The following is a 26,981-nucleotide window of genomic DNA, read 5'->3' as shown; positions in this document are numbered from 1 at the left end:
CATGATTATGAATAAGTTGATGATGAACTCCAAATTATTGGAAGTATAAGTGATAAGTCGATTAAGGTGTTTTGTTGTTAAGTCCATGCATTAACATTCATTGAGCTTTGTCCTCACCATGATTAGGAGCTTTGTCCTCCGCACGATTTAGGAGCTTTGTCCTCCGCACGATTAAAGTATATTAATACTTATGATGACGATTGGTACCACATGCATATAAGTGTCTAAGTTGCATTGTCGCATTGTCGAGTTTAAAGTTGTTTATGCTATTGATGAAGATTGAAGTTGTGATTATGTGATAATAGTCACGTAATTGAAATTACATTGATTAATGTTATTGTATTATGAAATCTCACCCCTTCTGCTTGAAAATGTTGCTCTTCGTATGAGTAACTTGCAGGTGATCGTGCTTAAGTGTGCAGTTTGCTGTTGTGAGTGGCCTTGCCTCACTGTGTCGTCTAGGTCGCTCTGATACGTAACGGGATGGGGTTTTATGTTATGCATGCTTCATTCTCTTACGTGACTATTATGTTATTTTTATAATATTATGGATTATGATTTGAAATATTTTGATGGGGCCTGCGTGCCAAAACGTTTTATGGATTATGACATAATTTTCCGCTGCAATGTTTAAGTTATTCGGTTAAAATGTTATTTAACTGGTTTTGATTAAGTTTAATGTGATATCCCGTTTGTTTATGCTCCTTACTCTGATAACTGTTTAAGGAATTTTTATATTGGGAAAACGGGGTGTTACATTAACTACAATAGAAAATGGAATTAAAGCCTATCATATCAATTAATCTAAACCATTAACCAATATTAGAATTAAAGGTCAAGATTTGGAGTAAGATATTACACTTACTCTTGGAGTCAAAATATCCCCACCCTATATATATATATATATATATATATATATATATATATATATATATATATATATATATATATATATATATATATATATATATATATATATATTATTTAAATTTTCATTATGTGTTACTTTACGCCAAAGATGTTCATTTAAACTAGGGGTGTTCACGGTGCGGTTTGGTTCGGTTTTGAGCATACAAGTGATCCAAACAGTGAAATAAAAAAGCATGCGGTTCGGTTTGGTTCGGTTGGATTTTAAAAAGTCATCCAAACCAAACCAAACCAATGCAGTTTAGATTGGTTCGGTTTGTGCGGTTTATCGCAAGATATAAAAATATGACATTAACTCTAATATTGTCAACTTGTTACAAAACAAACATAGGACATTTTATTTTGTTGTTTATATGATAAAATATTAGGTAAAACTTATATCAAAGGCTAAAATATGGTTTTGGTCGCTGCAAATATGCCTCGTTTTGGTTTTAGTCCCTGTAAAAAAAAATTGTTGTTTTTGGTCCCTGCAAATATGCCTCATTTTGGTTTTGGTCCCTGGCTCCACTTTTGTGATGATTTGCACACGTGGCACATGATGGCTAAACCCATTTATTAGAGAAATAGTCCCTGCAAAATCTTTTGATTTTGAAAAAGGTCCCTGCAAAATGTTTTGTTTTTGAAAATAGTCCCCAGGGACTATTTTCAAAAACAAAACATTTTGCAGGGACTAAAAACAACAAAAAAAAATTACAGGGACTAAAACCAAAACGAGGCATATTTGCAGGGACCAAAACCATATTTTAGCCTATATCAAAATAGGTAAAATTAAGAAGAAACATAAGCATGAAACAAATTATTGGAAAGAAAAGGAAACAAATTCATCACTGGAAATGAATTGAAAGAGAAGGAAATGAATTAGAATTGAACCTGATGGTGCAATATTGAAAAAATCGAATCAAAAGAGATTATTCTTGGGCTATGTAATTGGGATAGTACATGTTTAAGTAATATTCATTATTATTGTGGTTTGGTTCAGTTTGGTTCGGTTGATGAGATGCATACCGCAACCAAACCAAACCGCGCGGTTCAGTGCAAAAGTCATCCGAATTCATCCGAACCAAGTGGGGTTTTTTGCGGTTTCGGTTTGGATTGGTTTGGTTTGCGGTTTTTCTGTTGGGTTGGTTCAATTTTGAACACCCCTAATTTAAACGTTAAAATCATCTGAATTCAACTCAATTTTATAGGGTGTATGTGAAATTCGGATTACATAATCCGAATTCCTTCAGCATATGATTCTTTTGTATGGGCCACATTGCACCGAAAATTTCTCCGGTCCACACCAGATACCTCTATAAATAAGTGTTTCCGGTTTTTATCTTCATTTCCAGCAAAAACACACAAACACACGAAATAAACCATAATTTTTTTTTTGTCATTGTGCTGAGGATCTTTCTCATGCGGTCGCAAATATATAGCTCTCTATTTGACTGCATGATGAAGATCTTTAGCATGTTGTAAAAAATTAATAGATAGATCTTGTTGCCTTGGTTTATTTGCTGCAAACACAAAAAAAAAAAAACACATCAAAGAAACCATGAATTTTTTTGTCATTGTGTTGATGATCTATTTAATGTTGTCGCAAATAGATAGCTCTCTATTTGACGACATTGTGTAGATCTTCAGCATGTTGTCAAAAATATATAATCCGCTTGAAACACCTTGTGTTTCATTTATGTTGCAAATCTGAATCCGAAAAGGTTTTTATGAACTCGATCCAGTTGGCGTGCCGATAAAAAATATGTCATTTGACAGGCCAATTAGCTCGAGTTCAAAAGCACCTCTTCGAACACAATCCTAGAATATTTTGCTGTTTATGTTGTTTTAAGATGCTTACTTGTTTTTTTATGCATTTATTAATTATTTTTTATGTCATATTTCATGAGAACCCTCTAAAACAACCCTCCAAATAGGCATTATGGTGATGTTCGGATTATATAATCCGGAATGTTTTTGTCATTTTCGGATTATATAATCCGAAAACCCTCAGTTTCTTTTGGACTGTGGCGTTTCACCAAAATTTTGGCCGGTTAGTGGAGTGTGTTAATGCATTTTTGGACGGTTTGAATGTGAAACACGTTTTAGTTAACTGTACTTATGACCTATGACTGGTTTAAGGCATAAATAGGTTTGGATCTTCAACAATTTCCTACATTCTTCACTTCACATTTTCTTTAAAAAAAAAAAAAGCTTAATTAATGCTTTGGTCCCTTAACTTATTTTTTCGATTCAATTTGGTCCCCTAATTTTAAACTGTCTCAAATTGGTCCCCTAAGTATACCTCTGTTTACTGAAGTGGTCCCTTCTGTTAGTTTTTGGCAAAAAACGTTAAGTTTGTCCACGTTGGCATTCCACGTGGGCCTATCATTTGATTAGATGGAAAACCATGTAAGCAGTATAAAAGGGTAAAGAAATGAGAAAATTAGGGTTTTGTTTCTCCTTCCTCACCCAATCTTCTTCGTTGCTATTGACGAACATACATTGATTTTTGTGTCGAGGTTGAGTTGAAGGCTATTGTAGAACGTCTCAAGAAACTCCCTTTCCAAATGAAGCTTGAAGTCAAAGAGGGTTTGCGGCAGTTGGCATTTCCGGAAACCACCATGATGTCTCCACCACCACGAAAAGTACCAACCAAGGGAGCCAAGAAAAAAGTCGACATTGCGAGGTCTAAAGGAAAAATTACATCGACTTGTCGGATCCCTTCTTCGTGGGAGGTTGTTGATTCCCAAAATCCGGATAGTCAACCGTCACCATCACCAGCAACATCGTCATATAAAAGGAAAAAAGGTGCCCACGTCTTGGTAAAACATCGCTTAACCCACTTCCACCACTTACTCGGTATCCAAAGCCTAAGGGTATTCCGGTTATGAGGCCTATTGATTATATGCCACGTTTCATGCTTCCATTTATTGAAAAAGTGGTGGATGTTATTGGCGATGGACATTGTGGATTCCGGGCTATAGCCGAGTTCATGGGCTTGACCGAAAAAAATCATCTCATGATCCGTACACATCTTATTCAAGAGTTGATAGATCATATAGATGATTATGTTGAAGTATTTGCGGGTGAGGATCGTTATAACTATATTTTAAATGGCTTACATCCTCCCGCAAATACAAAAAGTTGTGCACATCTTGTTGATAAGTGGTTGACTTTTCCGGACATGGGACACATTGTTGCTAATTATTACAAAAGGTGTGTGCTCGTGTTGACAAATCTTGAAGTTGAAAACTCGGAATCTTTTTTCCCACTAAGAGGGCCACCACCGCCGGGTAATAAAAAAACTCTTGTCTTGTACCTTGGGGCAATTCTGAATCATTTCGTGCTTATTTATTTGAAGAATGGTTATCCACTACCTCCATCATCTACGGAGTGGCACAATCACAAGAAAGAAGATGCGCTGACTTGGGAAGATGAGTATTTGGATCAACATGAGTTGTTCCGAAAGCTCATCATGGCTATTGAAAGTGGAAACAAACGGCCGAAACCACAAAAGGAGTCAAACCAAGCGGCGCCTATTTTGCTGGACACTTCCGAAAAACCAAAGCAACAATTTGAAGTTATTGCGGAAGATGAGGAAGATTCTGTGTCACTAGATCTTCTCCAATCACTTGGTCTTTAATGAGTGAATTTTTTGTCGGTGTTAGTCCTTTTTTTTGGTAGAAATTACACCGACGTATATTTTGGGGTCGAAATTGTAACGCCAATTTTTTGTGGCCAATATATGATAATATGACTTTTATGTGGTTGCACAAATACTTATTTATAGCTTATTAATGTTTACGCATTTGATTTATTCGTTATTACATTCCATTTAATTTTGTTCTAATCCATGATTCTTTTCTTAAAGCTTTTGTCAAGTGAGACATGTCTGAGGTTGCACAAATTGAAGGCCGTGTTAGGTACTCCGCGTTTAAAAAGACGGTTAAGGTTATGATAACGCCGACAGACTCTCTTGATGATTTGAAGGCACAACTTAACACTTATTTTGAGCATCTTGGTGAAAATCAATATACACGTCACTTGTTTGGTCAAATGCCATGCATAGACCTAGGAGAAGATAGAGACGAATACACATGGAAAACGGCAAGCTATATGCCTTGGCTTATTCGTGACGATAGCGACGTCGCATTTATGTTTCGGAATATGGTGAAAGATAATATATTATATAATGTATGTTCGTTCCATATGCAATTGCGTTGAATGTAAGTAGGGATTTAATTTAATGATGTGTAATGAGTTGTTTAATTATGGACACTTTGTAACGTGTTGATGAATTTCAAACGTTTGTTTAATTTGAACCAAATGTCGGTTTGATTTAATTATGGACAATTGTAAATGATATTGTATTTTTCTTGTTTATGGCCGAGTTTCAATATTGTATGATTTATATTGCCTTTGGAAATGTTCTGGTTTAATTACAGGTAAAACTTGGCCGAAAAATGGCTTGAAAATGCTTTAGAATTATGCAGAACCCACTGTCTCCATAATTGTTTTCCTCGGCAGTTAACTGTAGCTGGTATTTGAATTCCTCGACAGTTAACTGCCGAATGGACAAAAATATAAATTATTCGTGTGCCTCAGCCTTATGCAATGTGTCAACAACAATTCTCTAGAAGAATTTGGTGTGAAAGTTTAATCTTGTAGTAAAAAAAATTCAAAAAATTGTCCAAGTTTGGACCATCTTTGCATGAATGTTCGTACGTTCGTGGCAAAGTTCCAACAAAAGCGAAAATGTGAGGCGAGCTTGATGTGATGAATGGATGCCACATATATATTGGTTCCAACATACGACTATTAAATGCGTATACGACAAGTAAATGAACATTGGATTACTTTAAAATGACTCAGCATGATCATGGATAAGATCTTTTTTGCATGCTTCACTGTCATTCATAATGATTAATTACTATTTTCTCATAAGCATATTGCATTTTTTACGCAGATATGAAGAATCCTTACATACATATGACGCATTACGTTTTTAACTTTCATATTATCCGTTTGGGTAGATTTCCATTTTGTTAATAAACTGGTTAGATTTATGTTTTCCAATTTTTTTATGTATTTTTTTTTCTTTTTTCTAATAATATATTTTGAGATAAGTTAGAGTTGGATACTAATTTAATTGCGAGCCATCTTTTTTATGTCATTTGCTTTTGTCTTATAAAAATCCTTGTATAAAAGAAAATGCTAAGAATGCCTTAAAACATTGATTAAGAAAATTAATATAGAAATAATATATTGAAAAATAGCAAATTTAACTTTTTATATGCTTAAAAATGACTCTTTTTAAAATACAAAACTACCACTTTTGTGTTCTTTAACAAGTGTTACAATCACATAAAAAAGTATTACAATGACATTTGTTAACACGATCTTTTAAAAAAATGGATTTATTGTGACCAATTGCATGTTTTTTTGGACAATATAATAAGACAATTTTACAATTCTTTATTGAGTATCATTAGTCAAAAATATGATTTGCTTCATATCTTTCTTTGTGTTATTTAATTCATAGGGTTAATAGTGTTTTACTCTCTTGTAATATAAGTCATTTTCGGTTTGTTTGCTTCATATTTTAGGGTTTGTTTGCTGAAAATCGGTGAATAGATGATAAATTAGCTTATAACGGATAAATATTGATTGAATTTGTAATATTTGATAAAATTAATGGTTGAACTATTTTATAAATATGAAATGATATAAAAGTGATATATTTAATAATTTTTTTCTCAACTAAATTACAAAGGTAAAACTGAGATAAATGACAGTGAGCTATAAACTACATGAATCAAACTTACCAAAAAACATTTTAAGCAGGTAAAAAAACTATAAGTTCATGATAAAGTGATAGTTTTCAATAAAGTTGTGTTATTTAAACAAATAGATGAGAAAAATATATATTGACACGAAAATCAAACTAATAGAGAAAGAAAGTAAAAATATAATGCAAGCATGAGAGAGAAAATTGTCACAAAAATTGTTATAAAATGATCGTCCAAATATCATTTTTTTAATCAAATAAATTTATAAGATATAAACTCATAATTATGTCTTACCAAAAATACCCTTAATAAAGTTCACTATTACTGGTAGAATTTTGTTAACGACTTGTACTACAACCATGTGTGTGTCCTGATTGAACAAGAAAGCATCTATATATAGACAAAACTCAAGCGTGTATTTCGTTTTTTTACGAACACTAACAGAAATCGTAATTTCCTTACACCTTCCTTTTTTTTAACTCATTCTTCATCTTAACAATTTTCATTTTCATTTTTCACTTTTCACACACTCTTATATAGAAGTTTGTTTATTCAGGATTTGATTGTAATTTCTTCGAATTGGAAGGTTCAACAATGGAGTCTGGGAAGTTGATCGGGTTTGTTGGATTGGATGAATTAGGATTACAGATGGTGTCTTCGCTTCTTCGCCATGGATATTCTGTTCAAGCTTTCGAGGTCAGTTTTCTCTCTCTCTCTCTCTCTTGCAAATCGGAATAGAATATGATTCAGTTTTTGTTACTTGAATTTTTGAATGTTGATTCAGAATTATAAATGTGCAGAAAATTGCTTTGAACTTTCTGTGTTAATTGTTGTTTGTTGCTTTGAGTGTTCTTCTAAAGCTTCTGCTCTCAACAATTTTACCTATATAATTTTGACTTTGCTTTTCTATTTTTTTTTTTGTTATAGTATATTTTGGGGTGCTTGTAAGCAAACGATCACATGCATTAATTTTTTTATTTTTTTTTAAGAATCACATGCATTAAATGATGCGTATCACATTTATGTATTAAAAAACAGAATTGACGTACATTATTAATTGATGTAGCAATATATATTAAAATGTTGCACTCTCCTGGAAAGTACAAAATAGAGGCTAAAATTCCGAATAATAAAGTAGGGGTTAAAATTCAGAGTTACTAAAAATAAGAGGATAAAAAAGGTAAATAGAGTTAAAGTCAAATATTTATAGTGAACCAATTCAAATAATTGAATGACAATGTAAAAATCTTTCTATTGTCGGCGCATTTTAGTTCAATTATGATACTATTCACACCCCAAAAAATCCAAGATACACCCCTGAATGACTAATATACCTTTTAAGCAAACTAAGTAGTTAACGTAAACTGAGTTTACGTGTATGTATAAATCACGCGCACTTACGTAAATTTAATTTACATTAATCTCTCATAATGAGTAATTGTATATACGTAAACTAAATTTGCACTAACCTCCCATAGTGAGTAATTGTACATACGTAAACTTAATGTACACTAAAATCACACGTAAACTGTATTTACACTAACCTCTCATATATATCCGTAAACTGAATTTACACTAACCTCTCATATACATACGTAAACTCAATTTACACTAACCCTGCATAGTGAAATTCATAAAATTCACTGACCTTTATGAATAGAGTACATATCAATAAAAAAAATGTTGATTCAATCTTTGATCTTGGTTGCACATCTATGGTGGTCTGTGGATGAAAGGGGGTGAGAACTCATAATGATAATAAAAAAGGGGTTTTTAGAAATTAATGCAATTTTGGTATTATTGTAAAATTTTAAGTAAATTTGAGTGTAACTAGAATTATTTGCGGGTAAGACCAGAAAGAGTTATATGTTTATACAACTTAATTAAATAAAATTGGGTTATATTACTTTTACTTTTTTTTTTAAGGATATATTACTTTTACTTTTGTATTATTTTAAATTTGTAAACAAAATCAAATATTTTATTAAAATACTAAAAAAAATTGTGAGAGTGATAATTACGAAGGAGCAAATCGATCTTTTTTACTTTTTTTGGTACAAACTTATTTTTTTTTTACTTTTTACTTAAATACAAAAATTGACAACGAATAATGAAAAATTATATGTTTTTTCCTGTAAAAAAACAAATTATAAGTTTTAGGTTCATACACTACCTTCTTTTAAAAAAAAGGGTTCATACGTTATTTGTCCTGTTTATTTTATGAAAACATTTTCTATTTATCATTTCTTAAAAACTAAGGTAATTTTTTTTTGAAGGAAAAAAAAAAGGAGGAACTTTTGTAAAAAAAAAAAAAGGAGGAGGTAATACACTCTTAAATGAACAATTTGCGTACTGTATTTTAGTTAGAAACAATGAAAATGGCAAAAACTTGTTTTCATGATTTTCAAAAATGTATAATCCGTAATTATCATTTCATCTTTTCTCCATCACAATGATTTATTTCAAGAGTCGCATATTTGCAAGTTAAAATAAACACATTTTAGAAAATAAAAACAAAAGATATTTTCGCAAAATAAACAAGACTTTAAATGTTCATGTGGAATTGTGTTCAATTTAAATTAATTAGACCGCCGTTAAAATTTTCAAAAAATAAGACTTTAGGTCTATGTTAACTTTTTCTAAAAAAAAATTGACACACTCGACATATTGAAAAAACCACCAAGTCCCACATAGACTAAATATAATGCCCGACTAGAGTTTATAAAAAGTGACATCAATCACCCCTTAAAAGTCGATCTTGTAAGGTTGAGTTAGGTCACGGTTCTAAAACGGCACACTCACATCTAACTTCTAAGGCTCTGTTTGGGAGGTCAAAAAGCTAGTTTATTAGACTATCTTATAATTATAAGCTTGTTTGAAACAAAAAGAGTTGGGTTAACAAACTTATCTCACTAGATGATAACTTTATTTTGAGATGCTACTTGAAGAAGCATATAGTTTTATATATATATATATATATATATATATATAATTTTTGTGCAAATCCTTTCCTTTTGTTGGTTACCCCAGCTTTCACCTTTCCTTAATATGCGTGCTTCACCTTTAAATAAACCATGGTAGAACAGTATAAATTTGTCAATGAATGAAAATTTGATCTTCGCAATAATTCATATACGAGACCTTCAAATCATGGCTTCAAATGTCCAAGAACTTACTGTTGAGGTTACACTAAACTTGTATCACAAAGTTAATGCAAATGCTGTTAAGCTTTTAGTTGTCAAGGGTCTAAATTGAATATGAGTATCTTGATGATGATAATATCAAAGAATGTGGTAAGACAAATGTAATTGCTTTCTAGCGAAATAATGTTATTGACTTCTTGTCAGGCCAGCAGTACTTACCTGCTTGTGCCAATAAATCAGACATCATGTATAATTAATTATTTCTTCCAATTTGTTTGTGCTTCTTCAATATAATTAGACTTTTATTTTGACAGCAACTTTATGTTTACTTTAAAATTGTTTAATTGAAATAAATTTTCCTGTAGATAAGTGATCCCATTATAGAGGAATTTGTAAAGCTTGGAGGAATTAAATCTGCCAGCCCTTTAGAAGCAGGGAAAGGTGATTGATATTTCAGCTATATTAGTTGACTATTTCGTAATCCAAAGTTATTCTTTACGCTGTTTGACAACCTTTACCATGGTTTGTTGCAGTAGGCCACTTGAAATTGACATAAAATAATTGTAAGATATGATACAAATTTCAGAATTTATGTGCTTTTAATATCTTAAAATCAAATGCTGGATATGAACATGAACTGCATAAATATCGTTTGAGTGGCCAGAAGCACTTGCATCATTTGCAAGCTAAATTTTTTCTAATGCAGACAGAATATTTGTTTTATGCGTGGCTATAACCAACAAAAGCTTAATCTTGTATACACGGACTAGTTGGAGAATTTCCCGGTGAATACTAGGCAAGAATCATAAGATGTTTATCTCTCACCGTTAGACTGGAAACTAAATAGTTCAATTGATTTCAGATGGAATATTTTCTAAAAAAACTATTACGTATTACTATTTTGATTTCATAGAACAAATCTTATAGAAAACTTGTCTCTCCTAAAATCAATCCTTCTCTAGACAACATATTAAGATTCCTATTACGTTTAGCAGATTGGAAGTTACTGCACGAAAGAAAAGATCACTAGGTTTTGAACTTTTTTCGGGTGAACATCTGTATCGGAAACAATCTGCTTTTCCATATTTTAAGTTTCTTTGAGCCCAGACTTTCATTATGTTACCTGACTTTGCAGCTAATTACTAAACATCATCTAGAGAAAGACAAGCCTTAGATTAAATGTTACCATTATAATTGGGTAGTCATCATAGCCAAAAAATGAATGGAATATTGCTTCCGTCATCACCTCCACTAATGCATATCTTTTTCTCACTTGCAGGGGTAGCAGCTTTAGTTGTCCTTATATCTCACACGGATCAGATTAATGATCTGATTTTTGGGAATGAGGGTGCTTTGAAAGGTCTGCATGGAACTTTTTGACATTATTTATTTTTAAGGATCTAGGTTCATGTAAAAAATAATCTTTGTTTTGAATATGCAGGTTTAACACCAGATACCGTTCTTATACTTCGTTCAACCATACTACCATCAGCTCTCCATAAACTGGAGAAAGATCTGGAGGGTAACATATACCTTCCTTGTTTTTGGATAATTTAAATGTTTGGTTCTTTGTAAAAGGAGTTCCTAAAAATCACGCGTATTCTTTTCATAATGTATAATTAGCCGCCAGTTGATGCTTTTAGCAGTTCTCATGTTAGGTGAACGTTTGAGGATATGAAGCTATCAGATTTCTTTGGGGTCAAGATATACATATGTTAATACTGTTTTATGTTTCCTACAGCTTAAGTCAAACAACATTAAGGTTGACAACCGAACCGAGTCTGTTTAGTGAGGAGGGAATGAATAATATGGGGGGCATGAGAAAGTTTACTTTTGTAATTGGGAGTTTAGAGGGCACACTCTGAGTTGATAACATTGTCTCTACTTTCCTTGTATTTCTTTCTTTTCATATATAAATTCACAAATACAGATTTACTGATAGGATTTCCTTACCATTTTCTCAAATATATCAACTATATCCATTGCACGCTCAATGTACATGTATTCTGGAATGATTTACTGATAGGGGTTTACTGGCCAAAAGTAACTGTTTATTTATCCTGTAGAAACGCAGAAGATATCCTATGTTGTTGACGCATATGCCTCTAATGGGAGGTCTGATGCTTTAAATGGAAAAGTTACTGTAAGTTATTGTCTTAACATTGTTATATTTATCATACGTTGCATGTCTTGTCAACTAAGAATAAAGTTCCAGCTTTTGATCAACTGCTTGACTATCATGTCTTGTGTCAACTGTTTCTGCTTGTACTACATAGATTGTATCATCTGGAAGATCAGATGCCATTGCAAGAGTACGACCTCTTCTTTCGGGTAAAGTTTAGACGTGTTTGGTTATACAATATACAAACATGATATGCATTGAAGATAACTATCTTTGTTTTATATTATATATTTTTTTGCTTCTTCATATTAGTTAATATTTTTTATTTGTCGACAGCAATGTGTGAAAAGCTGTTCACTTTTGAGGGTGAAATTGGTGCTGGCAGGTGCACTTTCTTTCTTGCTCTTGCTAAAACTAATTTTTTTCATTATGAGAAAATCCTTAAATGCGCCAGTTCTATATGTTCATACCTTGCAGAGCTCCCCATCCCCCAAATAGTGTTGAAAAATTACATGCTTCATGATTTACTTAGATAGTAATCCTAAGTCGCTTTATATCGTTAAAGTTACTGTTATACTATTTTGTGTTATGTTGGGTGTTTTTAATTTTAAAATATTTACCACTCCTTTTCATTGCAGCAAGGTTAAAATGGTCTCTGAATTGCTTGAAGGTATTCATTTCATTGCCTCTGTGGAGGCTCTTTCTCTTGGTGCAAAAGCTGGAATTCATCCATGGATAATCTATGATATAATTTCCAATGCCGCTGGAAATTCATGGTATGCTTTTAGTCAATATTATACAGCTAACTTCACATTAAGCAAATTCTTGCATACACACGTACAGTTGTTGATGCTTTGGACTACATTTTTTTTATCTATTTATTTGAAAATGAAGTTTTTTGAAGGCAGGAAGAGTGACTAAACAATATTTAAAAAGGAGGCTTTCTGCTATCACAAATATTCTTCGATGTCTATAAACTAAAATCTTCTGGTTTCTGCACAAATAGAATGCTGATAATTAAAATGTGCCATGTACAATTTTGTTCAAATATTCTCTAATTTGCAACCCCTCCCTCTCAATTATCGGAAGGTAGTGATATTTCATTTATTTTGTAGGGTATTCAAGAATAATGTTCCACTTTTGTTAAAGGGAGAGGTTAAGCGTCAAATTCTGAACACTTTGGTTAAGGAAATGGTAAGATGTTTAGAATCAGAAGTAATTAAATATTCATATGTTTAGAATCAGAACTAATTTTTTGCTGATCTCTTTGGGAGGAAACTTTTTGAATGGAAATTATCTATTAGATTAGATATAAAACACTTTCTTTAAATAACAACCACTTTTTAGATTTTTCTGTATGTTCGTTTCAACTTTTAGAAACAGTCAGAATGTGAAAAAAAAAAATCCATGATCTTCCAATTATAATGAAAAATTGTTTTCAGTAGCTTCTTAAAAATTGTATTAATTTGGTTCTTGTTATCAAAATTACCGTTTTGTTTGTTTACAGTAGCACATCTTGCTTTTGTTATTCTTTTCTAAACATTTCTCGATGGTAACTGAATTTGCTTTTATTCCAGGAAACAATTTTGGCTATGGCCAAGTCACTTACTTTTCCACTTCCACTTTTGGCAACAGCTCACCAGCAACTTATTCATGGTACTGAATCCTGTAAACTACGCACTCCCTCTGGATTTTATTATAAGTCATTTTGTCATTTTCACACATATTAAGAATGTAGTTTATTTTATATTGGAAAGAGAAATTAGGAGTAATTTTACAAATTTATGCCTAATTAATGACATGAGAAAGAGAGATTAAAAGAATTGAAAGAAGAGAGTAATAAATAATAAAGGGTATGATAAGAAAAGAAACGGTGATGTTTCGTTGGTATTGTAAAGTGACATATAATCAAACACAAATATTTTTTCCAAAGTGACATGTAATAAAACATGGAGGGAGTAGTACTCATCTGCTGTCAAGTTTATAAAAAGAAACCCATCTACAGCTGACATGGTTTAGCAAATTCTTTTTTTCAGGGGTTTCACATGTTTGCCATGAAGATAATGATGACACAGCACTAATTAAGGTTAATTTCGTTATACACATGTAGTGAATTTTTCTATGCTGTTAGAAAGAATGTAAATAGAAACATTATGGGCTGATTTTTTCTTTTATATTATTATCATTATGTAATGTAATTACTGTAATCATAGTTTCTTGTGATTGTATTTATTATATCCTTCTTGTGTTATTGACACAGATTTCATCATATGCCTTTTGTTTCTGATATCTTTCAATATTAACATTTTTTTTCTTCTTCATTATCATGACAGATTTGGGAAAAAGTTTATGGCGTGAAAGTTTCTGATGCTGCAAATGCAGATGCATATAAACCTGAGAAACTTGCATCTGAAGTCATTACTGCTTCTGAGAGTAGGAAGCGGGTTGCTTTTATTGGCCTTGGAGCTATGGGATTTGGCATGGCAACTCAGTTGGTCAAATCAAAGTTCTCCGTTTTCGGTTATGATGTAATATCTCTCTCTCTATGAGATCTTAATCTATATTACCTTAAACAAATGTTAAATTTGCTTTACAAGTTGATAATGGTATCATATAAGTTAGTTGGTTGCTTTATTAATTAATGATTCAAATGTTTGTCCACATCATCAACCACATTAGTATTAATAAGAAATTTCCCATTTTCTATTAGGAATCAGAAAATCAAAAGTCAGGTCCAAGATTAATCTTTTGGAGGCACATAAAAGTTTATACATGAGTTGTTTTTGAAGTTTACCTCGTTTGTATGTCTTGATATAGATTTGAATGAAAATAACGAGTTATCATTAATGAGGTACTAGTATTTTAACTTAATTGGTAATCATTAAGAAAAGATCCAGTGAAGTGGCAACATGATATGCATCAGAATTGAAGATTCAAAGCTGATCTTAGCCATGATGGACAGTCACTGATTCTGACTGAAGCTGGTTTAACTTATCCTATTTATCATGATTGTTGGAATGTGTGATTGGGTTCATATATCTCTCTTTACTTTTACCTGTTTATGTGATTGCAATTTGTGTACGGTCTAGAATTTAGACGTTAATGTAAACATCAAATTATTTATTGAATATCATTTGTTTAAAGTTGAATGACCACTATAAGCATTTCAAATCCTTATTTTTATTTTTACATATAGGTGTATGAACCAACTCGAGTCCGATTTTCAGATGCCAGTGGATTTGTTGGAAACTCTCCAGCTGAAGTGAGTAAAGGTAAATTTTTACATGCCATACTATGTACCCAAACAAATTGGTACTTACCTATAGAGCTACAAATGATTTAGTACAATATTGAATAATAAAATTAATAATAAAGTGACTTTTCTTTCCCTTGTGTAAAAATAAAAAGATGAAACTAGGAATTGTTTTCCAACTGTATCTCATCTAAATGAAGTCAAACTTTACCATACTTTTCTTTTAGTTCACCTTGTTCTCTTTAAATGACACTTACTAAACACTTATGCTGTGATGAATTTCAAAACTAATGACTTGATGAGAAGTTCTCAATTCTTGGTATCCAAGTTCACTTGTCATATCATTTCTCAAATAAAAATCGGATTAGTTTTTAATGTAGAGCTCAGTGATAGAAAATTTATAGCATTCAGCATCAAGAGACAAATTTATTGCAAGCTTTAATAAATTAATCATTGATAATAACTTACCATCAGTTCATTGTGTGCTAATGTTGCCACAGAAAGTAGGCCGATGAATCAGCCTGTTTTATTTGGAATCTGATTATTTTTAGGATCAATAACATCCTCAAGGTTTCTTGCACTATTTATGTAATCTGGGTTCTGTATATGTCCATTTTGTGTAACTAGTTAGGGTGATATTCTCAATGAGCATTTAATATGATTGATACAAGCTGCCTGCATCAACGATAATGAAGAAACAAATGGGAATATGATAAAATAAAACCTGAATAGATTTGCTATTAGAATCAAGAAATTCTACGTAAGTTCTAAGAGCACAGAATGATCTTTTGTGGTAATTAGTAATTTAGCTGTGTGCATGAGCACAGGACAGATGAGTTGTCTGTGCCAAGTATTGAACCCGTTTGTTTCTTTTTGTTTTAAATGTATGTTTTTTATTCTTTCTTTTTATGTAAATGACTTTTCTAGATTCATACAAATAAAAATATGTCAATCAATCTCAAGTCCTCCAGACCTACCAGTTATTCACATATTATTGCTTACAGATGCCGAGGTTCTCATAATCATGGTCGCGAATGAAGTTCAAGCAGAGAATGCTTTATATGGAGAACATGGTGCTGTTTTAGGTGCGAACATATCTCGATAGCCCATACTATGATACATCTTTTTAACTGTACTAATCCGTCTTTCTTCACTTTGTAGTTCTTCCTCCTGGTGCAACTATCATTCTCTCTTCTACAGTTTCTCCAGCATATGTGAGTCAGCTAGAGCGTAGATTGCATAGTATGTTACTACTCCATTCTGATGGTTATCTAATATGTATTATGTTTCAGAATTTCTTTTTCCTTTCCTCTTTTATGCAAGAACAATTGAGTTTTGGGATTGTCAACTCACAACTGTTACAATTGGGCTTGAATTTTTATGCCTGAATCATGTGACATTCAGGTAGAAGTAAAAGTAGATCGCAACGTTTATTAGCCTAGTTGTAAATCGAATGAATATGTAACAATAAAAGTAGGAGGCAAACTAGTATAATTCAACAATTGGGTAAATGTTTCTGGCCACGTACGAGACACGAAGGCATGCTATGTTTTAGAAAATCTTCAAGAGATTAATGTTAGCTTCTGGTTTATTGGTGTCATGCAAAATGGATAAGTATACCATCCCGTGAGGTTGTATTTTCGATTAGCAACAATTGCCCCCTTCCACTTGTGAATAACCTGAAGACCTGAGTGAACAGAAATAGACTGTTTTAATTGTCCTAGTATGACACACATAAGTTTGTATTGTTACAAAATCATAGTTTACTGTAGTTATATGTAGTGTCAAATGTCAATATCTTGATTTGATGTACTTGGTTAGGCGTTCAATGGTAATGCTTAAAGCTCTTAAGAAGATTTGTTTATGTTTGTTTCCCTCCCATCAAATATATCTAATTCTTAAAAAATGTGAGATAACATTACTCTAAATGTGCAGAATCTTCTATTTTAATGTTTTCTTTTGATCAAATAGAGAAATGTGTTTACGTAAAAGTTCGCACTTGATTTTTTGTTTGTTTTGAGTCTAATGACTGTGAACTGACAATTGGACATGGTATAGTAGATATACATATAATCTGTAGTTCCGTTATTTTAACCTTGGTCATTCATGGTTACTTGTATGATGTTCATAAGGAATGTTATTTCTTTATATTGAATAATTTTTAGAGTTCATTTTACAGCATGCTTTTATTCCTTTAACGAAGGATGTAGTTGACTAATTGTTATTTGTTAACATGGAATAACACAGATGAAGGTAAGAATTTAAAGTTGGTGGATGCCCCTGTTTCCGGTGGTGTTCAAAGGGCCTCCGACGGAACACTTACGGTATGGTGTACGTCTTTGGTTTTTAGTTAAACTGCTCTTTTGATTTTGTGAACTGAGGCACTGAAGTCATGTATATTTCTCAGATAATGGCTTCAGGGACTGATGATGCTCTCAAGAGTGTCGGCAATGTCTTATCAGGTAACACGTACTTAGCATAGAAGTGAATAATGTCAATTCTGTATCTGGGTTTACAGATTTTTGAAATAATTTTCTGGTTATTTCACGTTGTTCATTTTGATCAGCCTTGAGCGAAAAGCTTTATGTTATCAAAGGTGGTTGTGGTTCTGGAAGGTATTTTCCAATTTATATAAGTCAATCATTTTTTTATCCATTTTGGTCCTTTTGTTTCATACTAGTACTACTTTCCATATGCTTGAAACATGTAATTCGATGCTAACTCTGATAGAAGGTGACTGTAAAATTAAGTGAATGAGATTAAATTAATGCGAACTATTTTACAGTATCGTTTTGGTCTATTTTGTTCTACAGTGGTATAAAGATGGTTAACCAATTGCTAGCCGGAGTTCATATTGCATCGTCTGCTGAGGCAATGGCATTTGCTGCGAGATTGGGTTTGAATACAAGATTGTTGTTTGATTTTATTACAATTAGTGGGGGAACATCCTGGTATGTCTCTTCCTTGGTGTGATCAATCTCTCCTTCCTTCTCTTCCCCTTGGCCTAATAAGGAAACATAAGAAACAAAATCAAAGTATTTCAAAGTTTTTTTTCTTTTCTTTCTTCATATTCATCTTTTGAGGTTATGATTGTGTTGATGGCTTCTTTCTCATGCTCTGCTCATGGATATTTCAAAGGATTGTCATTTTCATCTCTTAATTTGGACGATTTCTTCTCCCTAGTTGTCCACTCCCTTTTTTTTCATTATTTTCTATATAATAACACATTCATAGATTTGAATAGCAAGTGTCAATGCCGTGCTTAAGAGATGTATCCTGTTTCAGGATGCTTGAAAACCGTGTTCCACACATGCTAAACAATGATTACACTCCTTATTCAGCGCTTGATATCTTTGTGAAAGATATGGTAAGAAATAATCTATTTTTTCCTGTGTCATAGGAGCACTGTGAGACACTCGATATGAATAATATTTTAAGATTTCTTTTATAAATATATTTTCATTCACAGGGAATTGTTACTCGTGAATCGTCTTCTTTAAAAGTTCCACTTCAACTATCAACTATCGTTCACCAACTGTATCTGTCAGGTTCCGTATATCACTTTGAATCTTTATGATGAATACATTATTAGGTTATTTTGTTCAATTTGATCATTCCTATTGCAGACTTTAATTGTTGGAAAAAAAGAATAAATATGAATAAAGCATAATCCTATTCTGGGGCAGGGGATAGGAAGCCTTATTTCAATTTACATTAAACCAAAGGAAGAAAAAGAAGAGGGTGGAGATGAGCTTGTCGGTATGATGAAGGGTGGTGCATTTAGGATCTATTTATTCATGCTCTTATTTAAAATGAATCTCATCCTATTTCATGGAGTGACATTGAGATACTGCAGAATGCAATCCACAACTTGCAAGTGTCTCACTCTTGGATTATGCATGAACTAATTCACTACGTTAACTGCATATGCTAAATCTGGTCTTTTGTGTGCCAAGTAAATCAATTTTCCCATTAGTCTTTGATATTGAACTTTATCAACCTTAACACTCTTATCTTTGGGGCTCATTCAATGATTTTGCTCGACGGGAATAGCTGTCGATTTTCATCCTTCTTTGCCAGTTTCCATCTAAAGGTCAATCACATTTTCTTTAGAAATGCCCTGTTTTGAGTGGGTCACTTTAATCCCAAGGAATTACTTGAATTTCCCAAGGTCTTTCATCTAAAATTCTGCCACTCACTTCTCCGTGAGCATTTGCCTCTCAACCGGATCATCTCCTTTGATATTAAGATAATCAACAACTACAAAAGTACAATTAGTTTAACTTCTTGTGAATGTTAGTTTACCCCTCAAGATGGGAAGCTCTTGATACCATATGAAAATAAAATTCTGAATATTATTGAAATAGTTAAAGTTACAAGCTCTGATATAATCACTGCACCAAGTAAATAATTATTATCAAGAAAATAAGGAAATACAATGTATGCTAATAATTACGTACAATGTTCCTTACAATATTCAAATTATTCACTCCTACCTTGCAAGTGCATCTCAATGCACTGAAGGGTACATCTATTCTGATATGTACATACCAAGCCACTTGGTAATTAATGAATTATTTCCACGGGGGTCTTAAGTTCTAACACTCATATTATTGTGGCGCCCGTATAGAAAGCATGTAAGCAATACAATTTAGCTATATAGTTTATAGCAAAAACAACTACAAAAGTCCTTTTCCATAAGTCGGGGTCAGTTATCAAACAACAAAAATGTAATGTCCTATCCTGTTTCATATGTAAATAGTTTTCAACAAATGATGCAAAGTAGAAACGGGGAAAAAAGGACTTTTAGAAACTATAAGAAGCACTTGCTCATACTTGCAACATTGTTGTATAGGTTCTGCTGCTGGCTGGGGACGGAAAGATGATGCTGGTGTGGTCAAGGTATGAGAACCTAATGTTGATTGATAGAACCTCTTGAGTTTGGTATTTAATTCTTTTTGCTTTATCGGAATCAAATGAGAAAGCAATTAGCTTGACAAAAACAACAATTTTAGGCTCTTCCATTTTCAACAATAAGCAGTAACTCTATGTTTGATATGCTTACCTTATAGTTGAATAAACTATTTTTTCAAACTAAGGAAGAATTTTGTACTTACGGTTTTCCTAGTTTCTGTATTATTGCATCTTTATTGGTGCTTACCAACACTAACCAACTACCTGAAAAGTTTGAGTTGTTGGGTGAAGTCTCATGGATGGTTTTATCACTTTTATAGGTTTATGAGACTCTAACTGGTGTTAGAGTTGAAGGAAAGGTCCAGTCTTTCAAGAAAGATGCTGTATTGCAATCTCTTCCACCCGAGTGGCCCCAAGATCATGTTCTTGACATACAAAAATTAAAAGAAAGCAGTTCAAAGATTTTAGTTGTTCTGGATGATGATCCAACAGGAACACAAACTGTTCATGATATTGAGGTATTAACAGAATGGTACGTGCTATTCATTCCCTTTTGTCATTTCTCAAATAGTGACTTCTTTCAGAAGTAAAAATCCCAAGTTATTATCAATTGGACATATTCCTGTGCAGGACTGTTGATTCACTGATTGGGCAGTTTAAAAGATCTCCAAAATGCTTTTTCATTTTGACAAACTCCAGGGCACTGAGTTCTGACAAGGTAGAAGCTTAGTCCTCATGTACCAATAAATCTACAAATTTTTATTTAGTTTTCAAGCACAAGATGTATTTATTACTCCTATGTTCTCAATTATGACCATGGATGAAAATTTAAAATACTATTCAAAGATAAAATAGGCCACATGTTTATGTTTTTCAAAGCATTACACTGTGTTTTATTGTTTCCCTATAACTGGTAAAGCATGCGATACGAAGTACAAAGAGGAAGTGTTTGTGTCTTTATTATGGACATGCAAGGTTTGAGCTGAACGTCTTGAGCTGTATCTAGGTGCCATCCAATAAAAATACCTCCAAAGCCACCTGAGCTGTGTAATAGTTGTAGCACTTAGCATCTTAGTGACATATAATAAAGAGAAATGATATTTGTACAACCATTTTGTAACAACTTTTGTGAAAACTTTCTCTCTGATACTCACATTATGTTTTTACTTTCTCTCTCTCTATTGCTTTGGTTTCCGTGTCAATACCTACTTTTCTTTGTAAATTTATGGTTGTCCCAGAATTTGTCGCACAAATGGTTGTTCAAATAACACACCTCTATAATAAAATACTTCAAAAGAAACCTGATGCATGAGCTGTTCTCCAGACCAGAGTTCAAACTATTAGATATTTCAATGATCAGAAATATTGAGTTCAATGAAGTTCATAATTTACATTTGATATTTGACAGGCCACTATATTGATAAAAGAGATTTGCAAAAATCTAGACACTGCAGCAAAATCAGTTGACAAGATCGATTTTACAGTTGTTTTAAGGGGTGATTCAACTTTGCGCGGGCATTTTCCAGAGGCAAGGATGATTTATTTTAGATCAGTAGTTATTGTATTCAATGGTATTGGGACTTATGCTTCAATTTGGAAAATGACACGGCTGTCTTTTACAGGAAACAGATGCAGTTGTTTCAGTATTGGGTGAAATGGATGCATGGATAATTTGTCCATTTTTCCTTCAAGGGGGCCGTTACACTATTAATGATACACATTTTGTTGCTGATTCCGAAATGTATGTATTTCCATTCATAATCTTGCTATAAGGAGTCCTGAACGGATACAAAGTTATAATCCTACTTATTTTTTGTCTCCAGGCTTGTTCCTGCAGGGGACACGGAGTTCGCTAAAGATGCTTCCTTTGGCTACAAATCTTCAAACTTATGTGATGTAAAGCTTTTTGTCCCTTCCTTTGACTTGATCAATTTAATTTATATTTTCATATTATTCATAAGAATAATAATGATTTGAGATGCTTTTTTGTCCTGATATAGTGGGTAGAGGAAAAGACAAATGGTCGCATACTTGCAAGTAGTGTTGTATCTATTTCTATCCAGCTTTTGAGGAAAGGGGGGCCAGATGCAGTTTGTAAGCATCTATGTAGTTTGAAGAAGGTATGTTAAATTTGAGATATGGTTTCTTCTCTTTAGTTTCTAAAAACATGTAGGGTTTCTTTGCCTACGCAAGATATTATGAATAAGTAGAGATTTTCAATCTACTTACCGAGATTACGTATATTGCATTAAGCAGGGGTCAGTATGCATAGTAAATGCGGCCAGTGAAAGAGACATGACTGTATTTGCACTTGGAATGATCAAGGCAAAAATTCTTTCTTCTACATTTTGCTTTTTCTTCTTCCCTTTCTGCATGTTTTTTTACTGATGAAAATGCTCTTGTATTGTTCTGACTTATTAACAGGCAGAGTTGTCAGGGAAACGTTTCTTGTGTCGGACTGCTGCTAGCTTTGTATCTGCCTGTATCGGAATCATTTCTAAACCTCCGGTGTTGCCAAAGGATCTAGGAATAGGTAGAGAAAGGAATGGAGGTTTGACTATTGTGGGATCTTATGTTCCGAAAACAACAAAGCAGGTGAAAAATTGAATCAAGTTATTGATATCAAATTTTCCAAGGAAACCCATTTTCTAATTTTTTTTTTCCTCATGCTTATAATCCCAGGTTGAACAGCTTAAATTACAGTGCGGTCATTTCTTAAGAAGCATTGAGGTGATAAACATTCTAATTTTCTTTTCATCATTTGTTGTTAATTTAAATCCTCTCATGTAGTTAACAATAATGTGAATCTATTTAGTGAAAACATTCACTTTTATGCCTAATGCAATCTTTCTTTTTAAATTTTATTTGCTGGTCTGATTAAGAATCTTTTGTAATAGGCTTCCGTTGAAAAACTTGCAATGGGGTCTATTGAGGAGAGGGAGGATGAAATCAGTAGAGCAGCTGAATTAGCAGATGTATATCTTAAAAATCGTAAAGACACGCTTGTAATGACCAGCCGAAATCTCATAACCGGGAAATGTTTGTCTCTCTGCTTTGTGATTTTTATCCATTCTCTCCGCTTCTTTCTTGTCAAGATTTTATAACTATTTTAGCATTCAAGATCATCTCTAAGATAGCTTCTCTGTTCTTGTTATGACCATTCAAAGAAAGCTAGTGCATTTAAATTTGTGAAATAATGTTTATGTCCCTCTTTCTAATCTTCCAGTTTATTTTCAAATTTGCAGCTGCCTCTGAGAGTTTGGACATTAACTATAAAGTGAGTTCTGCTTTGGTGGAAATAATGAAAAGAATTACTACAAAACCTCGCTATATAATTGCAAAGGTAATCTACGTTTAAATGACTTAAATGACTTAGTGAACCTGCATTCTGCTGTTTAATTAGTTACTTGTTTGTATAAGACATAATATTTAAAGATTATTTATTATGTGCTGAAAAAATGTACTGCTTATCCTTTCTTTCAAATTATGTCCAAAGTTTTAATCAAACACTGACAAATAGTACCTTTTCTAGGGTGGTATTACCTCTTCAGACCTTGCTACAAAAGCCCTTGGTGCAAAATGCGCCAAGGTTGTTGGACAAGCACTCGCCGGTATTCCCTTGTGGCAACTAGGCCCTGAAAGTAGACATCCTGGAGTTCCTTACATTGTCTTCCCAGGCATGTCATTTGCAGTTGTCGTTTTCCTTCTTTTTACGTTACATTTTGTATCAAGTCTGAGTATCTGGTACTATTAAATCTATATCTTTCTTCAATCTAAATCTCATCTCATTTTTTCAAAAATAATTTGTATTTGGTAGGCAATGTTGGTGACAGTGGAGCACTGGCACAAGTCGTGAAGTCTTGGACTTGTCCATCAACAATTTCATCAACAAAAGAGATTCTAAACGTAAGGATAATATGGTTCAAGGTTTTGCATCTGCTTCTTCACAAATACTGATTTTTTTGTTCTTTTTGGCATAAAGAATGCAGAAAAAGGGGGATACGCTGTTGGGGCATTTAATGTCTATAATTTGGAAGGAGTTGACGCTGTTGTTTCTGCTGCAGAGGAAACGCAAAGTCCTGCAATATTACAGGTCAGAAGCAATCAGTTGAAAATATTGATTTGCATGTGTTCATTTTCATTGTTATGAACACAATTCAAACTATTTTGAGGAAATAACAGAAATATCATGGCATTCAGAGTTTTGAATTATTTGCAAAACAACTAAACTTTATTGCATTGTTGAATGATTGTTTCATATTAGTATTTACTATTTAGTATGTCCGGTCTTTGTATATGTGTATCACTTTATGTATAGGCTTCTTAGATGACTTGAAATTCTTTTATTTAATATTTTTAAAACTTGGTGTTTCTAAAGTTTTTGTATAACCTATATAATTTTCAGATTCATCCCGGCGCCTTGAAGCAAGGAGGAATTCCCTTGGTTTCTTGTTGCATTTCTGCTGCAGAGCGCGCTAGTGTAAGTGGCAATGATATTATTTGAAGTGTTTTATTTGAATTTCCTTTGTTTTTAATAAAAAAGAAATCATTTGAAGTGAATGGACATCTAATTGGTAATCAGAAAGAAAAGTTGTTTTGTCAAGATGGAACAAACAAAGACATGCCTTATCAAATGTTTGCCCTCACCATTTTTTTATTACAATTTTTTACAACGCATCTATTATTTCCATAAATTTTTAAAATGTGAATATATTGTTTTTGAAAATGCATTAGTGTGTCTTCCATCACCTCTCTATCACAATTATTCACTACATGAGTCTTCCATCTCCTTTCTAGCAATTTAAAAAGAACATAAATTTTATTAAATGAAACCTGAAAATGTTTTCAATAAGTAAACGGGGTCTTATGGTTTTGGATGCTGTGTTAGAGTCAAGAGAAACCAGTATCATTCAACAAAACAAATGAGGGTTTTACTAACTTTCTGATTTCACTACCTATATTTCTTGCAGGTGCCCATCACTGTTCACTTTGATCATGGAACTTCAAAGGAAGATCTTGTGGAAGCTCTTGAACAGGTAATTTTCATTTCTACTTGCAAACACTCATACTTAAACCACAAATTCAATCTCAAAGATGATCCGGCATGCATTTATAGTTTGCTTTATTATCTCTACATTTCTCTAAAGTAAAATTGTATGTCTGAATGCAACAATTCCAGGGAGTCAGTTCTTTGATGGTGGATGGTTCACATCTTTCTTTCGAAGAAAATGTTAAATACACAAAATTTATATCATTATTGGCTCACTCAAAAGATATGTTGGTTGAAGCTGAGCTAGGAAGATTGTCAGGGACAGAAGATGACTTGACTGTCGAAGAGTATGAAGCCAAGCTAACAGATATTAATAAGGTCGCTCACTCCTCTATAATAAGATCTCAAAGTATTCTTCTGTGCTTTCCATTGCTAAATTTACTAATGATGGTCTCATTTATTTCAGGCGGAGAAATTCATTGATGAGACTGGCATTGATGCTTTAGCAGTGTGTATTGGTAATGTGCATGGAAAGTACCCGGCAAGTGGACCAAAACTCAGATTAGATTTGCTTAAGGTGATAGTATACTCCTGCTTGTAATATCCATTCACTTACTTATTTAGCAAAATATAAAAGACAGAAAATATCCATTCAGTTACTCATTTACCAAAAAATAAAAGACAAAGAAAAGCTCTTAAATCAACTTTTCAGCAGAAGTGCCCCTATTAAAAAAAAAAATAATAACAGAAATCAGCATATTATAGAAGTGAAAACAACTTTTTTTTCAACCTCTGAAATATATATAGGAAGTACTTTTAGTTCCTCAAGTTGTTCTATAAAGTAATCATCTTTTCAATATGTATAATTCAATGTGGCATTTGATCTGTATTTATGGAGTAACATCCTTACAGGCTTGGTGATACTGAGTTGCCTTAATAGAATTTATTTTGGTTGAAGCTGATTTTCTAGGTTTCCATGTCTTCCTCCTTTTTTTTTTTTCCATTTCAAAAAACAAAATTTCGGTGGCAGTGGATGCCTAATTTGTCCAAATGGACAGTCATTTGAACCATAGTTGAGGTTTCTTTTCATATTAAGATTTTGACATTCTACAATGTTTAGGAGCTGCGTGCTGTGAGCCAGAAGAAAGGAGTTTTGCTGGTGCTTCATGGTGCATCTGGTTTGGGCACAGAACTTGTTAAGGTACAGTAATCTACATAATTTTTTTGGAAGTTAACTTTATTTTTTGTCTGTCTTTCAAGTAACATCTACATGCTATGAGCATCGAGCCTAGGATACAGCTGCAGTATATCACAAATTTTTGACTTTATTTTATTTTTGTTAATAGAAATAAATTTACTATTAGTACTTAATTATGCTGTTTATTCAAACCGGAAATTTGAACGTTATCCTTTATGTCGAACCTCTTATTCATAAAAATAACTTTTATTTGTGATTGGCAATGTAGATTTGAAAATTGAATAATACTAGCAACATGCTCTTAAAAGTTTATATTGCTAACATTGTAAGAGCCTCTTGATTCATGACAGGAATGCATAAATCTTGGTGTTAGAAAGTTCAATGTCAACACTGAAGTAAGAAAAGCATACATGGACTCCCTAAATACTCCAAAAAGCGATTTAGTTAATGTTATGGCTTCTGCAAGAGATGCCATGAAAGCTGTAGTAGCAGAAAAGATGCATCTCTTTGGTTCAGCAGGAAAGGCATGATCAACAAATTCATTTGTTATGATTAATGGTGTAACTATCAACTTATGTAGTTTTCTAATAAAGAATATTACAGCATCGTTAATTCATTATCTATATCTCCTTGAATTCAATAAATTATTATATTTCTTATTTACTA

At 32.7% G+C, this 26,981-nt stretch overlaps 1 protein-coding gene across 3 annotated transcripts; it reads left to right on the top strand.

Annotated features, from left to right (window-relative positions):
* Positions 1–6,995: 6,995 nt before the first annotated feature.
* Positions 6,996–26,981, top strand: LOC25496623 (uncharacterized). Of its 3 annotated transcripts, none has more exons than XM_039826921.1 (43): positions 6,997–7,144; positions 7,252–7,391; positions 10,204–10,279; positions 11,118–11,198; positions 11,280–11,360; positions 11,905–11,981; positions 12,115–12,169; positions 12,297–12,345; positions 12,599–12,736; positions 13,076–13,154; positions 13,538–13,616; positions 13,997–14,046; positions 14,294–14,488; positions 15,157–15,232; positions 16,218–16,298; positions 16,375–16,455; positions 17,461–17,537; positions 17,621–17,675; positions 17,780–17,828; positions 18,027–18,164; positions 18,499–18,580; positions 18,683–18,761; positions 20,069–20,115; positions 20,448–20,659; positions 20,758–20,845; positions 21,536–21,655; positions 21,750–21,868; positions 21,951–22,023; positions 22,128–22,247; positions 22,384–22,452; positions 22,552–22,722; positions 22,810–22,857; positions 23,025–23,166; positions 23,373–23,470; positions 23,660–23,804; positions 23,945–24,033; positions 24,110–24,220; positions 24,533–24,607; positions 25,098–25,163; positions 25,307–25,495; positions 25,584–25,694; positions 26,238–26,318; positions 26,666–26,981. In XM_039826921.1, the coding sequence occupies exons 2-43, from the start codon at positions 7,290–7,292 to the stop codon at positions 26,843–26,845; spliced, it is 4,134 nt and encodes a 1,377-aa protein (XP_039682855.1). In that variant the 5' UTR covers positions 6,997–7,144; positions 7,252–7,289; the 3' UTR covers positions 26,846–26,981. The 3 variants fall into 3 exon arrangements, 2 of the variants coding, with proteins under 2 accessions (XP_039682855.1, XP_039682856.1); XM_039826922.1 differs by having other exon boundaries at positions 7,105–7,144; positions 7,282–7,391; XR_005642215.1 differs by lacking the exons at positions 26,238–26,318; positions 26,666–26,981 and having other exon boundaries at positions 6,996–7,144; positions 24,117–24,220.

This window comes from Medicago truncatula, chromosome 6 (genome assembly GCF_003473485.1).
Source record: "Medicago truncatula cultivar Jemalong A17 chromosome 6, MtrunA17r5.0-ANR, whole genome shotgun sequence".
NCBI classification, from domain to species: Eukaryota; Viridiplantae; Streptophyta; class Magnoliopsida; order Fabales; family Fabaceae; genus Medicago; species Medicago truncatula.
This window is presented reverse-complemented; position numbering and strand designations above follow the sequence as displayed.

Excerpts from the sequence above, each read along its gene's own strand:
- LOC25496623 (XM_039826921.1), top strand. The coding sequence starts at position 7,290 with ATGGAGTCTGGGAAGTTGATCGGGTTTGTTGGATTGGATGAATTAGGA. Across the intron at positions 21,869-21,950 it reads TTTGTTGCTGATTCCGAAAT|GCTTGTTCCTGCAGGGGACA; the intron begins GTATGTATTTCC and ends TTTTGTCTCCAG. Across the intron at positions 26,319-26,665 it reads TGGGCACAGAACTTGTTAAG|GAATGCATAAATCTTGGTGT; the intron begins GTACAGTAATCT and ends GATTCATGACAG.